The sequence below is a fragment of the Heptranchias perlo genome, chromosome 25, assembly GCF_035084215.1.
Source record: "Heptranchias perlo isolate sHepPer1 chromosome 25, sHepPer1.hap1, whole genome shotgun sequence".
In the NCBI taxonomy this organism is placed as follows: domain Eukaryota; kingdom Metazoa; phylum Chordata; class Chondrichthyes; order Hexanchiformes; family Hexanchidae; genus Heptranchias; species Heptranchias perlo.
The window spans coordinates 25,914,501-25,930,951 of record NC_090349.1 but is presented as its reverse complement, the minus strand read 5'-3'; the positions used below and the strand labels follow the sequence as shown (position 1 = coordinate 25,930,951).

The window sequence follows — 16,451 nt, the reverse complement described above, 5'->3', positions numbered from 1 at the left end:
TCCTTCCATGCTGTAACCTATGAGTCTATGATTACAAGCATGAAGGGTACTTGGAATACTCAGCAGATTATGTGAGCTGCCTCTCACCTCAAGTGAGCAGCTGCCATCTTGAAAATCTCTTTAGTGGATGAAGGTTGCACTTTATGGGACCTTCAACCCAAACCAGAATATATTGAGTTATAGTCCAGCAATTTTATTTTAAATTCACAAGCATTCGGAGGCTTCCTCCTTCCTCAGATGAACATTGTGGAAATGAAATCCTCGAACGTTTCCACATTTCCACAACGTTCACCTGAGGAAGGAGGAAGCCTCCAAAAGCTTGTGAATTTAAAATAAAATTGCTGGACCATAACTTGGTGTTGTAAAATTGTTTACAATTGTCAACCCCAGTCCATCACCGGCATCTCCACATCAGAATATATTGAAGCAGAGAGTCAATGAGCTATTTTCTAAAGACAAAGAAAAATTCTGTGGAGTTGTCACAGTTCTGTTTTTACAGAGCATTTTACAGATGGTACGTTGATACCAAGCATTAACAGGAGTGCTTGTGATTGCTACAACGGAATGGAATGGATTCAGATTTGGGTCCTGCTCCATTTAATTCCCTATCCAATATATACAAAACAGGGTGGAATCAAATGATGTTGCACAGCATCTTTTTTTTGTGGGGGCAGAGGGGACGAAAATAAAATTGGTGCTTCATGAGAGCTAGGTACTACTCAAATCAATATTCAATCCTCCCCCACCACCAGCCTACTCTGCCTGCGGTGTATACGATCTACAAGATACACTGCAGCAACTCATCAAGCTTACTTCAACAGCACCTCTCAGTCCTGTGTCCTCTATCACAGAGATGGACAAGAGCAGCACGTCATGGGAGCACCATCACCTCTAAGTTACCCTCCAAAATCACATACCATCCTGACTTGGACATATTTGCCATTCAGTCAAAATCTTGCAATTCCCTACCTAACACCATCATCACATGGACTACAAAAGTTAGAAGACTCACCACTACCTTCTCAGGGCAGCTAGGATAAACATTAAATTGACCACATACCGTGAACAAATGAAAAACAGTCCAAAAGTTACAAAGTGCTCATACAACAGGTATAAATGTCCAACATCAATCACAAATAACAATGTGAATTTATATAGTGCCTTTACAGTAGAAAAAGCTGGAGAGGTAATAAAATAAAAAAAAGAACAGGCAAAGAGACATGGAGGGAGAATTGGGAAAGCTTGGTTGAAAAAATAGGTTTTGAAAATGTTTTTGAAGTTTGAGAACAATTCACAATTCAAACCATTAAAACATTAGCAACTTGCTGTCCATACCTTGTTGGAACCATCTGTTAAAAAAATTGTAGTTAGCTACATTTAGCCCCCATGGCCATTTAGGTAAAAGGCATAGCCGACAGACCAAATTCCATTCCTGGACAGATTTTGGTTGGACAGCAGTTGGGAGGGGTTAGTACAATTGGCCTCAATGTTCCTGGATTAATAGATTAAAAAAGATAAACCACAGTGCATGTCATCCAGTGACATGTGTGTGAATGGCAGACAAGGCTCAGTTATGATGTTCACCTCCCTCCCTCCAGTAAATAGCCTCTAGTCTCACAGAATGACCAATTGGGCATGATGAACGGTGGCTGCTGGCCCATTGAACCATACCACAGCAAAAAGTCGCTGAAATGAGGGGAAAAAAGATGAGAAACCAGAGAGGAAAAAAAAGTATATTCACATGTAATTTTTCTTTTTAAATAAATTCTGTTCTCCTCTTAATATTGCCACATCTGCCAATTTATAGTGTTTTATATAGCAGATATTAGTTTGAAACTAATAGTTGCTTAGACCAAAGTGAAGTTATACTGTTGGTTCTGCATCATTCTCCAGTGGATAAGTGGAGCGCAGTGTTTACATACATGCATACTCTGCTCACCTGCATCCAAATGTCAGTTACATTTCTATTGTTAATGAAGCACTAAAAATGAAGTTTATAAAGTTTGCTTTGCACCAGTTACTGTTAATTGTATGATTTATATCAATTAGTGTTAATTGTATTCAGGTGGTGGGTATCAATTGGGGACTCGCTTGTATCCTTTTTATAGGAGACCTTGGCTAGGGTGTGGTGTGTGCGTAAGGGGAATCTCTGTGAATAAAGGCTTGGAAACAACTAAAGGCCAGGCTCTAGTAGTCTATCCAATTTTTAACAGTTACAGTTATACTGAAGATGGTGCAAAGTCGAAGCAGTGACAGACTACCTCTACTGACCGTGCTTGCCTAAATGTGATGTGCCATCAATTCAACAACTTCCCTTTGTTATTATAATGCAGTTTTTGAGCCGATTCAATATAGAAATATTATAACCGGGACATTAGAATCAGGAACCTTGTGTCTTTTATGCATTTGGTATAGCATTGTTTTCACTTAAAAAACATATAAAGATGTTAAAAAATGTCCTACACTTATGGGATAATGATATGGAAACATTGTTTGATACCAACAGGCAATGAGTTCTGTAAGTTGAGAACACCAAACTATTTACTATAATCATTAGTTTTACCATTATTTGCAATTAAAGCTGCAGGTATAATTCCAGTTTATTAATAAGATATGCATCTGAAAGATTATAAATGCATTTGAAAATTACTATAAAAAGCACTTATAAATTATGTTCTTATAAACTGCACAAGTGTTTATAAGAACATAATTTATTAGATACTCTGTTTTGTGAAATCATATTGAAGTACATATGTACCAGTCTGTAATGACATACAATCTGGTTAATACGGGACTATTCCACATCTCAGTAATAAAAGCAAAGCTAACACTATGGAATTAGAGAATTCTTCACTGCAGTTGAACAACTTAAATCACAAATTTATGAAGTACTACTTGGGTGGGTCAATTTTTTTTAAATAATGCTGAAACTAATTTTGATAGAGGATTTCACACCCAGTATGCAACAAAATGGTCTTTCAAACAACTAAAACTTTTATTCACTCTGCTCCCTTCATGTCACCATGCTATGCTTGTTCAGTTACAATAGGTGCCAAAATGAGGTGCCAACCTGGTGAAGCTAACTCAGGACTACATGCATGCTCAACAGCAGAAACAACATGCTATGGACAGAGCTAAGCGATTCCACAACCAACGCATCAGGTCAAAGCTCTGCAGTCTTGCCACATCCAGTCATGAATGGCGGTGGACAATTAAACAACTAACGGGAGGAGGAGGCTCGACAAACATCACTATCCTCAATGATGGCAGAATCCAGCATGTGAGTGCAAAAGACAAGGCTGAACGAAGCGTTTGCAACCATCTTCAGCCAGAAGTGCCGAGTGGATGATCCATCTCGGCCTCCTCTCGATATCCCCACCATCACAGAAGCCAGTCTTCAGCCAATTCGATTCACTCCACGTAATATCGAGAAATGGCTGAGTGCATTGGATACTGCAAAGGCTATGGGCCCCGACAACGTCTCGGCTGTAGTGCTGAAGACTTTTGCTCCAGAACTAGCCGTGCCTCTAGCCAATCTGTTCCAGTACAGCTACAACACTGGCATCTACCCGACAATGTGGAAAATTGCCCAGGTAATATCCTGTCCACAAAAAGCAGGACAAATCCAATCTGGCCAATTACCGCCCCATCAGTCTTCCCTCAATCATCAGCAGTGATGGAAGGTGTCGTCGACAGTGCTATCAAGCGGCACTTACTCACCAATAACCTGCTCACCGATGCTCAGTTTGGGCTCTGCCAGAACCACTCAGCTCCAGACCTCATTACAGCCTTGGTCCAAACATGGACAAAAGAGCTGAATTCCAGAGGTGAGGTGAGTGACTGCCCTTGACATCAAGGCAGCATTTGACCGAGTGTGGCACCAAGGAGCCCTCGTAAAATTGAAGTCAATGGGAATCAGGGGGAAAACTCTCCAGTAGTTGGAGTCATACCTAGCACAAAGGAAGATGGTAGTGGTTGTTGGAGGCCAATCATCTCAGCCCCAGGACATTGCAGCAGGAGTTCCTCAGGGCAGTGTCCTAGGCCCAACCATCTTCAGCTGCTTCATCAATGACCTTCCCTCCTTCATAAGGTCAGAAATGGGGAAGTTCGCTGATGATTGCACAGTGTTCAGTTCCATTCGCAACCCCTCAGATAATGAAGCAGTCCGTGCCTGCATGCAGCAAGACCTGGACAACATCCAGGCTTGGGCTCATAAGTGGCAAGTAACATTCGCGCCAGACAAGTGCCAGGCAATGATCATCTCCAACAAGAGAGAGTCTAACCACCTCCCGTTGACATTCAATGGTATTACCATCACCGAATCCCCCACTATCAACATCCTGGGGGTCACCATTGACCAGAAACTTAACTGGACCAGCCATATAAAAACTGTGGCTACAAGAGCAGATCAGAGGCTGGGTATTCTGTGGCGAGTGACTCACTTCCTGACTCCCCAAAGCCTTTCCACCATCTACAAGGTACAAGTCAGGAGTGTGATGGAATACTCTCCACTTGCTTGAATGAGTGCAGCTCCAACAACACTCAAGAAGCTCGACACCATCCAGGACCCCATCCACCACCCTAAACATTCACTCCCTTCACCAACGGCGCATCGTGGGTGCAGTGTGTACCATCCACAGGATGCACTTCAGCAACTCGCCAAGACTTCTTCGACAGCATCTCCCAAACCCGCGACCTCTACCACCTTGTAGAACAAGGGCAGCAGGCACATGGGAACAACACCACCTGCACGTTCCCCTCCAAGTCTCACCATCCTCACTTGGAAATATATCGCTGTACCTTCATCGTCGCTGGGTCAAAATCCTGGAACTCCCTACCGAACAGCACTGTGGTAGAACCTTCACCACACAGACTGCAGCGGTTCAAGGCGGCGGCTCACCACCACCTTATCAAGGGCGATTAGGGATGGGCAATAAATGCTGCCCTTGCCAGCGACGCCCACATCCCATGAACGAATAAAAAAAATAGTATGGGCTGAGAGTTTTGTATAGCTTACATAGCAATATGCAGGACCTGAAAAGACCCAAGTGGTCCAAATGGTCAGTCCCAGTGGACCCACTTTATCAGTGAGTGCATTTACAGTACCCCATCTGAAGATTAGCATTAAAGTAGAAAACTGCTCAGACATATCTGACAACCTGGTAAAGAACAGACAAAACTCACTGATGGGAAAGTAAGCAAATCTGAATCACAGTCAAGGCTGGAGTTCAAATGCTGTTCCTCAATGGAAGTTTAGTCCCATAGCAATGGGGCTTTCCAAGCCACTTAGAGTACTACAATGCATTCTAAAGATTTGATTTTAAATGGCTGCGTATTTGGTTCTGAAGGCCTAACATTCACTGTATAATATAAAATACTAGTACAACAAACATTACATTGATTTGGGAAATTTTCAAATCTGCCACTTCTTGTTTCATTAGAATATTTCTTTACTGTTGAAAAACATATTAATAACCAAATCTAGCTGAATTGATTAAAATTACTAAATTACATAGTCACACATTAATATTTACAGGCCAGCTAAGCAGCATAATCATTTAGACACATTATACGCCGATTTCAATCCATCTTTAGTTTTGCTTCTAACCTTTCCATTTTTCATTTGCAGACTTACTCTAGACTGATTAGAACACTTTATAATGCGGTCCTATTTTATGGCTGAACTAATACTGCATTATTGTTTTGAGACCAGCAGTTATACAGGAAGTTATATCGTGGACTGCGCATCACACTCTAACCACTAAAAGAGAGCTTATCACATGTGTTTGTATGCATGTGTAGACCTCAATTCTCCCAGTTGCTATTTTTAATGTTAGCAGCAACACCCACTTTAATAATAAAAATATTTTGCACTAAGTTTATGGTGCCCAGGAGGTCTAACAGACTACCTGGCTACTTTTAAAATCCAGCTTCATACCACACTGTAGTTATACACTACATGGTGCCAAGCCCTAGTGATGTGAGATGGCCTTCTGGGAGAGGGGAAAAGAAAGAAGGGAAGGTCGCAACCCTTAGCTTTAGCTCATTCTCGAGTCAGATCAGGACCAGACTCCAGCATTATGCTGCCAGTTTCTAAAAGCTAGTGGACAGATTCAAAAAGTAATCAAAAAAGCTAATGGAATGTTGGCCTTTATTTCAAGGAGGTTGGAATACAAAAGTGAGGAAGTGATGCTTCAGTTATACAGAGGCTCGGTGAAACCCTATCTGAAGTACTCCGTTCAGTTTTGCGCACCAAACCTCAGGAAAGATATATTGGCCTTGGAAGGGGTACATGGCAGATTCACCAGACTGATACCAGGGCTTAATTATGAGAACAAGTTGTATTAACTTGGCTTGTATTCCCTTGAGTTTAGAAGGTTGAGGGGTGATCTAATCGAGGTGTTTAAAATGATTAAGGGGTTCGATAGGGCAGATACAGAGAAACTATTTCCTCTGGTGGGGGAATCCAGAACAAGGGGGCATAATCTTAAAATTAGAGCTAGGCCATTCAGGAGTGAAATTAGGAAGCACTTTTCACAAAGGGTAGTGGAAAGTCTGTGGATGCTGGGTCTATTGAAATTTTCAAGATTGAGTTTGACTGATTTTTATTAGATAAGGATACCAAGGGATATGGAACAAAGGCGGGTAAATGGTGTTGACGTATAGTTCTACCATGATCTAATTGAATGGCAGAATAGGCTCGAGTGGCTGAATGGCCTACTCCCGTTCCTATGTTCTGTGCCAATGCACACTCAAAAACCACACTGCATGATCACAAAAATAACAACATAACTGCAGCCTAAAGTACTGGAACTTATAACTTCAGATTTATATACATCCTAAATAATCTGAAAGTACAAGACCTAGGTCAATCTATCTCAGGAGGAACATGCAAATCTTTTGATAAGTGATTGAACAAGACATCATTGCAGATGCACAAGATGATGTTGATGTTATTTCTGCTGAAGATCATCAGTATCCATGTAATTACTAAAACTCAATTTTAAACATGAAATTACAAATTCAATGTTCAGTATTTAACCCTTCAGAGAGGAAAACAATAACAGTACAAAGATAATATTTTAGATCGATGTCCCCAATAATAATTCAATGGATGTCTTTCACATCCTTACTTTAGGCACACCGCTCTAAGAAATATCACATCAAACACACGATATTGGGGTAGAGCACTTTAAGTATGTATTTGAAATTAATATAATTGATCTTCCTCACATGACTGTAAACTGCATTCAATTGTGCACACTTATAGCTAAAGTGTTGCATGGCAACAAAGTAATTCAATCTTATATATTTCGAATTTCACTTACCAACAAACAGTTTTACATCCCTTACACTGAACTCGGTATCTGGTGTTCTGCGGTTAAAAGACAAGAAACCTTTAGTTTCACATTCTTTCAGTTATGTTAAAAAAATACTTTTTAAAACACGAGATTACCAATTAAAAAGTAAAGGGTAGTCGCAATACTTCGCCATCATAGTTAGGAGTGGACAGGCATACCTGATTGTCTTATTTACTTAGTACGTTATTGGACTGCATTTTCAGCCGAGGTGTACATTCATTTACAATTTCACATTACACGGCTTTGTCCAATCGGAGGTTTCCATCTCGGACCCGAGATTTAACTCTGGGCTCCAAAGAATCAAAAGGCAGTTTAACCGATCAGAGGATTTGACCCCTCGTGTACCACTCCTGCCACCTGTACACATTCACTGACCTATTAGTATTGTATTAATATGGACACCTGCATTCATCTTTAAATTCATCTGCAAGTAGCTACGATTAATCTTGTTCATTCGAGTTGTCCATCGTTACAAGGCGAAAGGGATATGTAATCAAATAGGATCTTTCACTTTATACCTTAATATTTCTTGTTTCAACGTTGAAATTTACAATATATTAAACTTAGGGGCCCGTACCAGCTACATTTTCCAATTTATTCGGGCCATATTGCGGCACAAAAGAAAATTGATGTCATAGTATTTTGCAAACCGCTCTCGTCAACATTTTACAACCTTATATATCCTTAAAATAAACGTCCGAAATCAGAAAACACGTGCTTTTAATGTATATCAGCCGTCAACAGAAAATTGACTGCGGTTTCATTGGGACCGTCTTATCCGTTTTTTTTAAAGATACATCCTTGGAATGCAGAGCTCACCAGGCCAACGAGCTGCTTTTTTAGGTGGAAACTTCCTGGGGTAGCGGCCGATTATCTCTATGTGTTACCTTCCCCATCAAAAAACGTCCTTGGTAGGTGGGATTTAACAACTAAGTTTTGCTGCATCAATTAAAGTCTATGTTTAATGTGTCACCTCCGGCCACCTTGGATGTTTTAACTACTGTCTTCTACGTCAGGCAGACGAAAATGCTGGCGAAACGCTTGCTTAGCAAGCCTGTATTTGACACGATCTTTCCCAAACCCAATTTAGGATCACGGAAATCGAATTTAACCCCATCAATGTTAAAAGTTTTTTTCTCTCCTCGGTAATGTAATTATGATCATCACCCCAGGAATTTGTAAGATAATCAATTTCTGAGAAAGCATAAAAGATTCCAGCGCAATCATTCTGTCATGAGACAAATCGTGGCCAGTGCTATGTCCGCAAGGCCTCGATTAAACAGATCACATGGATATTGAGGCTGCTGGGATCATGATTTAGGTGTGACACATCTGAAGATGCCAGTGAGAAAATGCGTGCTGTGCTTTGTTTCTCCAGAAACACGTTCTCATCCTATTAGTGAAAGCGCCACATTCATATGTATCCGTTTGGGGATGTTATGTACCCGGTGCAGTTTCCTCCAATGGGAATTCTGAAAAGTAGTTAAACTTTTACAATTGCTGGCTCCGGTGAAAATAAAGAGGCGTGGAGAAGTTCCCGTATTTAAATCTCCTTTGGCATTCTTCGGTGTGCCTGGTAGGGTAAAGGGTTAATGAGAGTTTCTGCAGTGTGTGTAGTGAATGAGAGTGCAACTCCGCTAGGATACGTAACTGGACATTCAAATTGCCTATCTTCAGAATCGCGATAGCATCCCCGTATCATTGTTAGTTTATTGGTTTAATGCGGCGTAATCTGGAGTGCCATCAAGCTATTTAATCTGGAATGTGAATGAAAAAAACCGAATCCTGCTCTAGAAATGGCCCGTATTCATATCTTTGAGCTGTTGCTGTGACAGGGCTTCAACAGCAACTGCCTATTACTTTCGTCATATAGCTTTCGACATAAAGAAGGGATAATATAACTGGGGTTGGGGGAAAGAATTCTCCGATTCTGCTTAAGGTCTCACAAATACACAAACGAGCTATGCATTAGGTCCGTTTTAGTCCATTTCTGGGCAGGAATGTATGGCAAATAAAGTCAAGGGAACTACGTGCCCATCACGAACATATAGATGACATTTGCTGAAAATATTAAGAAACATTACAGAATAATTGTAATCTAAACGTAGCTATTAGAAAACTTACTTGATTCCTAGACCATCTTTGTCCCTGAAGATAATGGGGACCTTGATAGTCTCTCTCTGCACATATTCAAGGGTAAAATCTGTTGCAACATACAGTAAAACTTAACTTTAGGACGAGAAGTGAGAAAAGTCATCCCAACAATAATAAATAAGGTTTACCAAAAAAGAGATGCAACCGTTGCGTATAAGCACCGTGTTAGATTGAACAGGGATTTGCCCAGTACTCTTATTTTATGCCGTCAGATATTAATCCGATTTATTAAGGTCAATGTAGCGCTTCATATGAACACCCAGAACCAACAATGCCACCGCTGTTTAACAATGACTCTTCATTGAACCTATGTTGACGGCCACTTGTTTAAAAAAAATGGCAGTCGCTTTGATTCTCCCCCCACCCCACCCCACCCAATATAACGCTGGCCAAATCCCTGTTGGACAAAATTGCTGCATATACAGATGGTTTTCCCAGATAATAGCAACAAGCAAATTATAAAAGAAAATAAACGATATCAGCAGGTCTACGTATAGTTATTTTATTTTGTGGATAGGTTAAGAGTATTTACAATCCCCACCGCTACATACATAACATTACGGTTCTCCTTTCTCACACAAATACAGCCGTTTTTTTAAAAAAAACGTCTCAATGGTTTTCCTGTGTTTCAGATGACATCTCATTGATTACATAGCAAAATATTTTACGCACAGGAAAAAAGAGAGTTGGATTGTGAGATAATGACGATACTCGTCAAACTCTGAAGTCATAGCCTTGCCTTCACGGCGGGAAATTCGAGACTGAGGCAGAGTCCACTGACCAGGCAAGCTGCAGTACTGCTGCTACAGTCGCAATCTAGAAGAGATATATACTGTACATTTAAAAAAAACACCTCTCTCCCAATTCTTACCTTTTCCTTTCATAAAGTGCACGTAACTTGAACTGTATGAGTCACTACTAAGCTTTTCCTCCACATCAAAAGTCCTCATGCTGGCTATGTCATCGTCTGAGAGGTCCTCATTGTCATACCGCCTTCTACAAAATGTGCGCTATAAACAGAAGAGAACCAGACCTATATGTAACGCTACACCAGTGTTGAACCTACAGCCATTTCAAATATTAGATTTTATAATGAAACACTGTATTTTTGTGTATTGGCTAGGTATTAAATTTAACCTTATGAATGTGCACTTTTTTTGAAAACAGAATCAGCTTATACACGACGACTAAAGTTTACATTTGTATATGGGACGGACGCACTGAATGGGGGAAACAGGACGTATTTCATATGCAAACATCATATTGCAGTTAGCACTAACTGTCCATGAAGGATGAATTAAAAGTACCTTTAACATCATATAGATTTACAAACGTCCATTTATCAATTTAAAGACATTTACGACTCTTATGCAATAGTGCATTTTAATGAAGCCGTTCCACCGCGGTCTTTTCTTCGTACATTTGCATTTTAATCGTGTTTATGTGCATTTTTTCCTCTTTTTAAAGATTACAGTAATTGCAATTGTTGAAATAATTTCACAGCTCGTGGTCCAGTTTTTAAAGCTGCAAGGTTTTGTAAACATTTTGTATTAGGCTCCTGTTGAAGCACCTTTCAGACCTGCTGTTATATTACTCGACATTTGCTCAAGTGATCAGATATAAAAGTGAAATCACGATACAAACGGTGCTGGAATTCAATTTGCTGCAATACTTTTCCAAACACTAACGGTCTGATCGTGGGCGCCCGGTTCAAGCAAATTCGAGGCGAGATTTACACAGCAAGATTTGAATTATTTTAATATCATTGCATATAAATTAGGGCGGGGTGAGCTTGCATGCAAAACAAAAATAAAAAAGGGAAAAGTGAAGTTTCAGTTTCCTCATTTTAACACTCATTTTTTGGGCGGCAGGGTTTCGTAAACACGGACAATTTTTTTTGCCAGCTCTCTCGTCGCTAGGCGTCTGATTCGAGCGAATACGAGACGAGTTTGAAAAGCACAAATCCAGTCCTTCGGTATTCGGCTTTTCCGCACGTCTCTGGGGGGTTTTTACAGAAAGTCACTCGGAGGCAAGGTGAGGGCAGGAGATTTGGGCGGGTGGGGAGAAAAAAAAAAGAGGGTGAAAATGTTTTCTGTGACTAGGCCGTCGAGCCTGGTTGTAAGATGGAAGAGGCCAGCGGGAAGCAGCGCTTCCTCCCGCAGACATTGTAAACACACCAGAGCCACTCACTTCAGCCACTTCCCTCACAACTTGGAACCGTAACTAGGGCGGACAAAAAAAAAATAAGCGAGAAAAAAACACACATTTTTTTTTAAAAGCCCCCCCCTCCCCCCCTCACTGACCCTCAGAATTAAACAGGAAGTCACTACTCTTCCTTCCACCCCCAAAAAATAAAATAAAAACAAACAAGAGGCCATTTCAGCTACAGTCACACCGTGACTAGTCTCCCCCCTCCCCTCGATATCACTACTAGTAGCTGCATAGAGATTCTCTCTCTCTCTCTCTCTCTTTTAATATGGCATAAAAACTCGTTACGTTACAAAAAACTACAGACCAATCTTCGTCCAGACTCTTTCTCTACATCCATTTTTGAGATAGCATTACTCTAAATCACCAATGCATCACCCAGGATTTTGTGAATCCAAATAACTTTCAGTCACTCTAGAGCCCGTGTAAAAAGACACCATTTTTCTATAGGACTCTATTGCATATGACGTCATACATTTCCAAACCCAAAAAACACCTTACGTCATGTCGTTTTCCCCTTTTTTTTTCCTCTATCTTTTTTTTAATATAAGGATTGTCTTTCCATAACCAACGAGCAAAAAAATTTTTTTTAATCCTCTCCGTTTGCAGGTTATTAAAATAAACCTTATTTTTTTTCCTCCTCCTCCTGTTTTAAATTTGCATTAGGGGTTTGCGTGTCCCCGTAGTTTGAGCACGAATTGTGGGATATAGAGGAGCACGCACGCTGCACGCCGCTTGTAATGACTTCCCCGTAATCGGAATGATCCAAGCGAAAGACGATCCCGGATCATGTTAAGACAGCGCATGCATACCGTGCTAAAAGAAATGCATCACCAGAGCCTCTGCCAGGTTTAACTGGCCGTGCCGGCACCCTTTCGTTTTCAAGTTCAATGTTCAAATCGACCAGATGACACTCTCGAAATAAATTCTATGTTGCACATTCTGCAATAAAGGCATACCCATGTGTGCGTGTGTGTGGCAGAAAATGTACCGGAGACTGTCAATTACTAATACCTGGTTAAAGGTCAATGGTAATTCTTAGTATTAAGTTACCCATTCACACTACATTGACTTATTAAAATTAAATCCGAAACATCTGATTTTTAAACGAGATAACTTTTTAGCAAATGTTCATTTCGTACTAAAATTAAATTAAAAAGGTCTCAACTTTTCTTCACCGAGGTGAAATTCTGAAGTGATTATAATCAAATCTATACACAGATTTATTAGTCATGGTCTAGAGAATGCGGTTCGTATGCTGCCCTTAATTACGTCTAAATATCTACATAGTGTTTTTTAATTTCATAACAGTTTGTAGTTCATACAACAACCTTGTTACGCCCGTAAATTTCGTTGTTAAATAACAATAATTACAGAAAAATGTATTTCTACCTCCAGTGACAACTTTATAGTCGATTTCTACATCAATCAAACTACTGGATTATATCCTAAAGCACTAACACATTCACCGTTTGGAAAACTTTCACTAATGAAAGCCATTTGCCAATACGAATGTATCTGTTCACGGAAAAGTTTTGTAGGATTCGATTATATAAAACTGTATAATCAATATTCATATATGGCCACAATTTTATTTTACTTATTTGGGAGCTAAGGAACAAATCTCCATTTTTTTTTAAAAAGGCACTTTTAAAATAGTTTTCCACTCCATCCAGTTCCCAATTGTTGCTTCATTAACGGACGACACTGAATAGAGGATATGAGATCTTGCAGTGACAGCACAGGTGAGAGGGAAATACATGTTTGGGTAATAACTAGCACCTCCTGGCGGCTAGCTTTAGGGGCACTAACAGTGCTCTCCAGCAGCAAAAAACGTAAAGACCATTTCGACTGAAAAATCAGAGAATAAGTTACCATAAAAAGCAACACAGAAATAAAGTATGATTTTAAAAAGATTTTAAAGTACTTGGAGACACCCAAGTCTCCGCAGATCTATCACCAGTTGCTAAAAGATACACAAGAGTGGTAATTAATAACGTTTTCCTTCCAATTCCATTTTATCCCTTCTCCAGCCAACTTGGCTATGAGCAGTGTTGTGAATCATGAGGTCAGACCAAAAACCTACCATTAATATGTCAACAGTTTCCTCTACTTGATTGGACCATATCTTCACTGACACTGCTTGATGGCACACAGCCTCCTTCAGAAATGGTATCAGTATTATTCATTGACTGTCTGACAAGAGGTTAACTTTTAGTGACATAAGTTATATCAGTTCTGCCCTCCTGCAAGATGGATGAAACTCAATCCTAAAAAGCAGCCATATTATGACTCAAACATATGACTGTCTGGTTTAGAAGAAAATATTCAACTGCCTGTGGTACTGGAACAACTTTAGGTATTTTTCTATGGATAAATAAGCAACAGCCATAATATTACCATTTGACCTTCTAACATCACTAACCTCAAACCCAGATTATGGACCCTGATTAAAAATAGCCATCATTCAAAAACATGATTTTAATGTGCAATTCATTTCCCTTTGTATTTATAGAACCCTCAATTAACCTTACAACCTACAAAACTACTCACCTTCATTCCTAGAGTGTCATCTTTCTTCAGGATAAAAGACCACTTATTTCCCATCACAGACTGGACATGAAAGTTCTCCCCCTCTCCAGCCCTACATGAAGCAAGTGTGAAGACAGTGTAGATTTTAAGTCAGGACAACCAATGACCCTTGATGGCCAACCTAGTTAATCAATTCACCTACATACTATATATACACATCATCATCCCCATTTGAAGTTTTTTGCAACTCTGAGGACCAATGATTTACACAATTCACAGACAACAGCTGTTACCCTGAAACAGAGATGCCATTAGAAACACTGGACAGAAGAATATGCCTACCTATCCTCCTGTAAAGGACTAGCTCCCAAGTTCATGATACAGTTCAGTGTGCCATACTGCCAAGTTGCAACAAGTGCAATTTAAGTGAGCTCTAAACTTGTATTCACTTCATCTTCTGAATGCCAAGGCTGGACACCACAAAACGTGTTAATTGCGTCCTATACATATGATCTTTCTCATCATTTTAATGTAGCTCAATCTCTAAATCCAAATAAAAACTCATCCAAACTCTTTCTAGCAACGCTGAAGCCATTGCCCCCCCTCCCCCCCATTTAACATTGTAAGTTTTAAATATAGAGCCTTTTCTGGATGTATAATATAGTGTATATATAAGGTATCCTTGACCAAAGGGAGGGAACCTTGCATACACAGGCTCTTTCAAGGGCTGCACTGTCAAATGCAGACTTTTAAGTGCACTTTGTCACAAAAGATCTTTATCCTACAGGACACAAATTGGTCAATACAAAAGGTCTGAGCAACACATCTTCAACCAAATAAAGTTTCTCAGTTCTGACGAAAGGTCTTCGCCCTGAAACGTTAACTCTGTTTATACCCCACAGATGCTGCCTGACCTGCTGAGTATTTCCAGCATTTTCTGTTTTTTTCCTCAGAATTATTGTTACCACCTTTGTCCAGGTCTTGTGAATCATCCTGGGTATTAGGAAATGCACAGAGAAACTTCTCTAGCCAAGATCTCTAAAGACTGAGCTACAAAAAGAGAGTATGAAAAGAAACTTGCAAGGGATATCAAAACCAATACGAAGAACTTTTATAGTTATATTAGGAAAAAGAGGGTGGTCAGGAGCAGTGTTGGCCCTTTAAAAACTGAAAGTGGGCATATTGTCATTGACAATGGGGAAATGGCGGATATGTTGAATAATTACTTTGCGTCAGTATTTACAGTAGAAAAAGAGGATAGCATGCCGGAAATCCCAAGAAAACTAATATTGAATCGGGGACAGGGACTCAATAAAACTAACATAAGTAAAACAACAGTAATGAAGAAAGTAATAGTTCTAAAGAGTGACAAATCCCCAGGACCAGATGGTTTCCATCCCAGAGTTTTAAAGGAAGTAGGTGAGCACATTGCAGATGCCCTAACTATAATTTTTCAAAGTTCTCTAGATTCAGGAACCATCCCTCTAGATTGGAAAATTGCACATGTCACTCCGCTTTTTAAGAAAGGAGAGGGAAACCAGGGAATTATAGACCAGTTAGCCTAACATCTGTTGTGGGGAAAATGCTGGAGTCTATAATTAAGGATAGGGTGACTGAACACCTCGAGAATTTTCAGTTAATCAGAGAGAGCCAGCATGGATTTGTGAGAGGTAGGTCGTGCCTGACAAACCTGATTGAATTTTTTGAAGAGGTGACTAAAGTAGTGGGCAGGGGGATGTCGATGGATGTTATTTATATGGACTTCCAGAAGGCATTTGATAAGGTCCCACATAAGAGACTGTTAGCTAAGATAGAAGCCCATGGAATCGAGGGAAAAGTACGGACTTGGTTAGGAAGTTCGCTGAGCGAAAGGTGACAGAGAGTCGGGATAACGGGTAGGTACTCACATTGGCAGGATGTGACTAGTAGAGTCCCGCAGGGATCTGTCTTGGGGCCTCAATCATTCACAATATTTATTAACGACTTAGATGAAGGCATAGAAAGTCTCATATCTAAGTTTGCCGATGACACAAAGATTGGTGGCATTGTAAGCAGTGTAGATGAAAACATAAAATTACAGAGGGATATTGATAGATTAGGTGAATGGGCAAAACTGTGGCAAGTGGAATTCAATGTAGGCAAATGTGAGGTTATCCACTTCGGATCAAAAAAGGATAAAACAGGGTACTTCCTAAA

The 16,451-nt window shown here is 40.0% G+C and overlaps 1 protein-coding gene across 8 annotated transcripts in view; it reads right to left on the bottom strand.

Moving 5' to 3' along the window:
• Positions 1-16,451, bottom strand: part of kdm2bb (lysine (K)-specific demethylase 2Bb) — a 239,778-nt gene that overhangs the window by 208,288 nt on the left and 15,039 nt on the right. For 4 of the 8 annotated variants that reach the window (XM_068005804.1, XM_068005806.1, XM_068005802.1 and 1 more), the window contains exons 2-5: positions 14,277-14,367; positions 10,387-10,525; positions 9,486-9,564; positions 7,329-7,375 (exon numbers count right to left, since the gene is read on the bottom strand). In XM_068005804.1, coding sequence (XP_067861905.1) covers positions 7,329-7,375; positions 9,486-9,564; positions 10,387-10,525; positions 14,277-14,330 — 319 coding nt within the window. In that variant the 5' untranslated portion in view covers positions 14,331-14,367. Of the gene's footprint in view, positions 1-7,328; positions 7,376-9,485; positions 9,565-10,386; positions 10,526-12,030; positions 12,167-12,535; positions 12,622-14,276; positions 14,368-16,451 lie in introns of those variants that run through there. The other 4 variants (XM_068005809.1, XM_068005808.1, XM_068005805.1 and 1 more) reach the window with 4 other exon arrangements.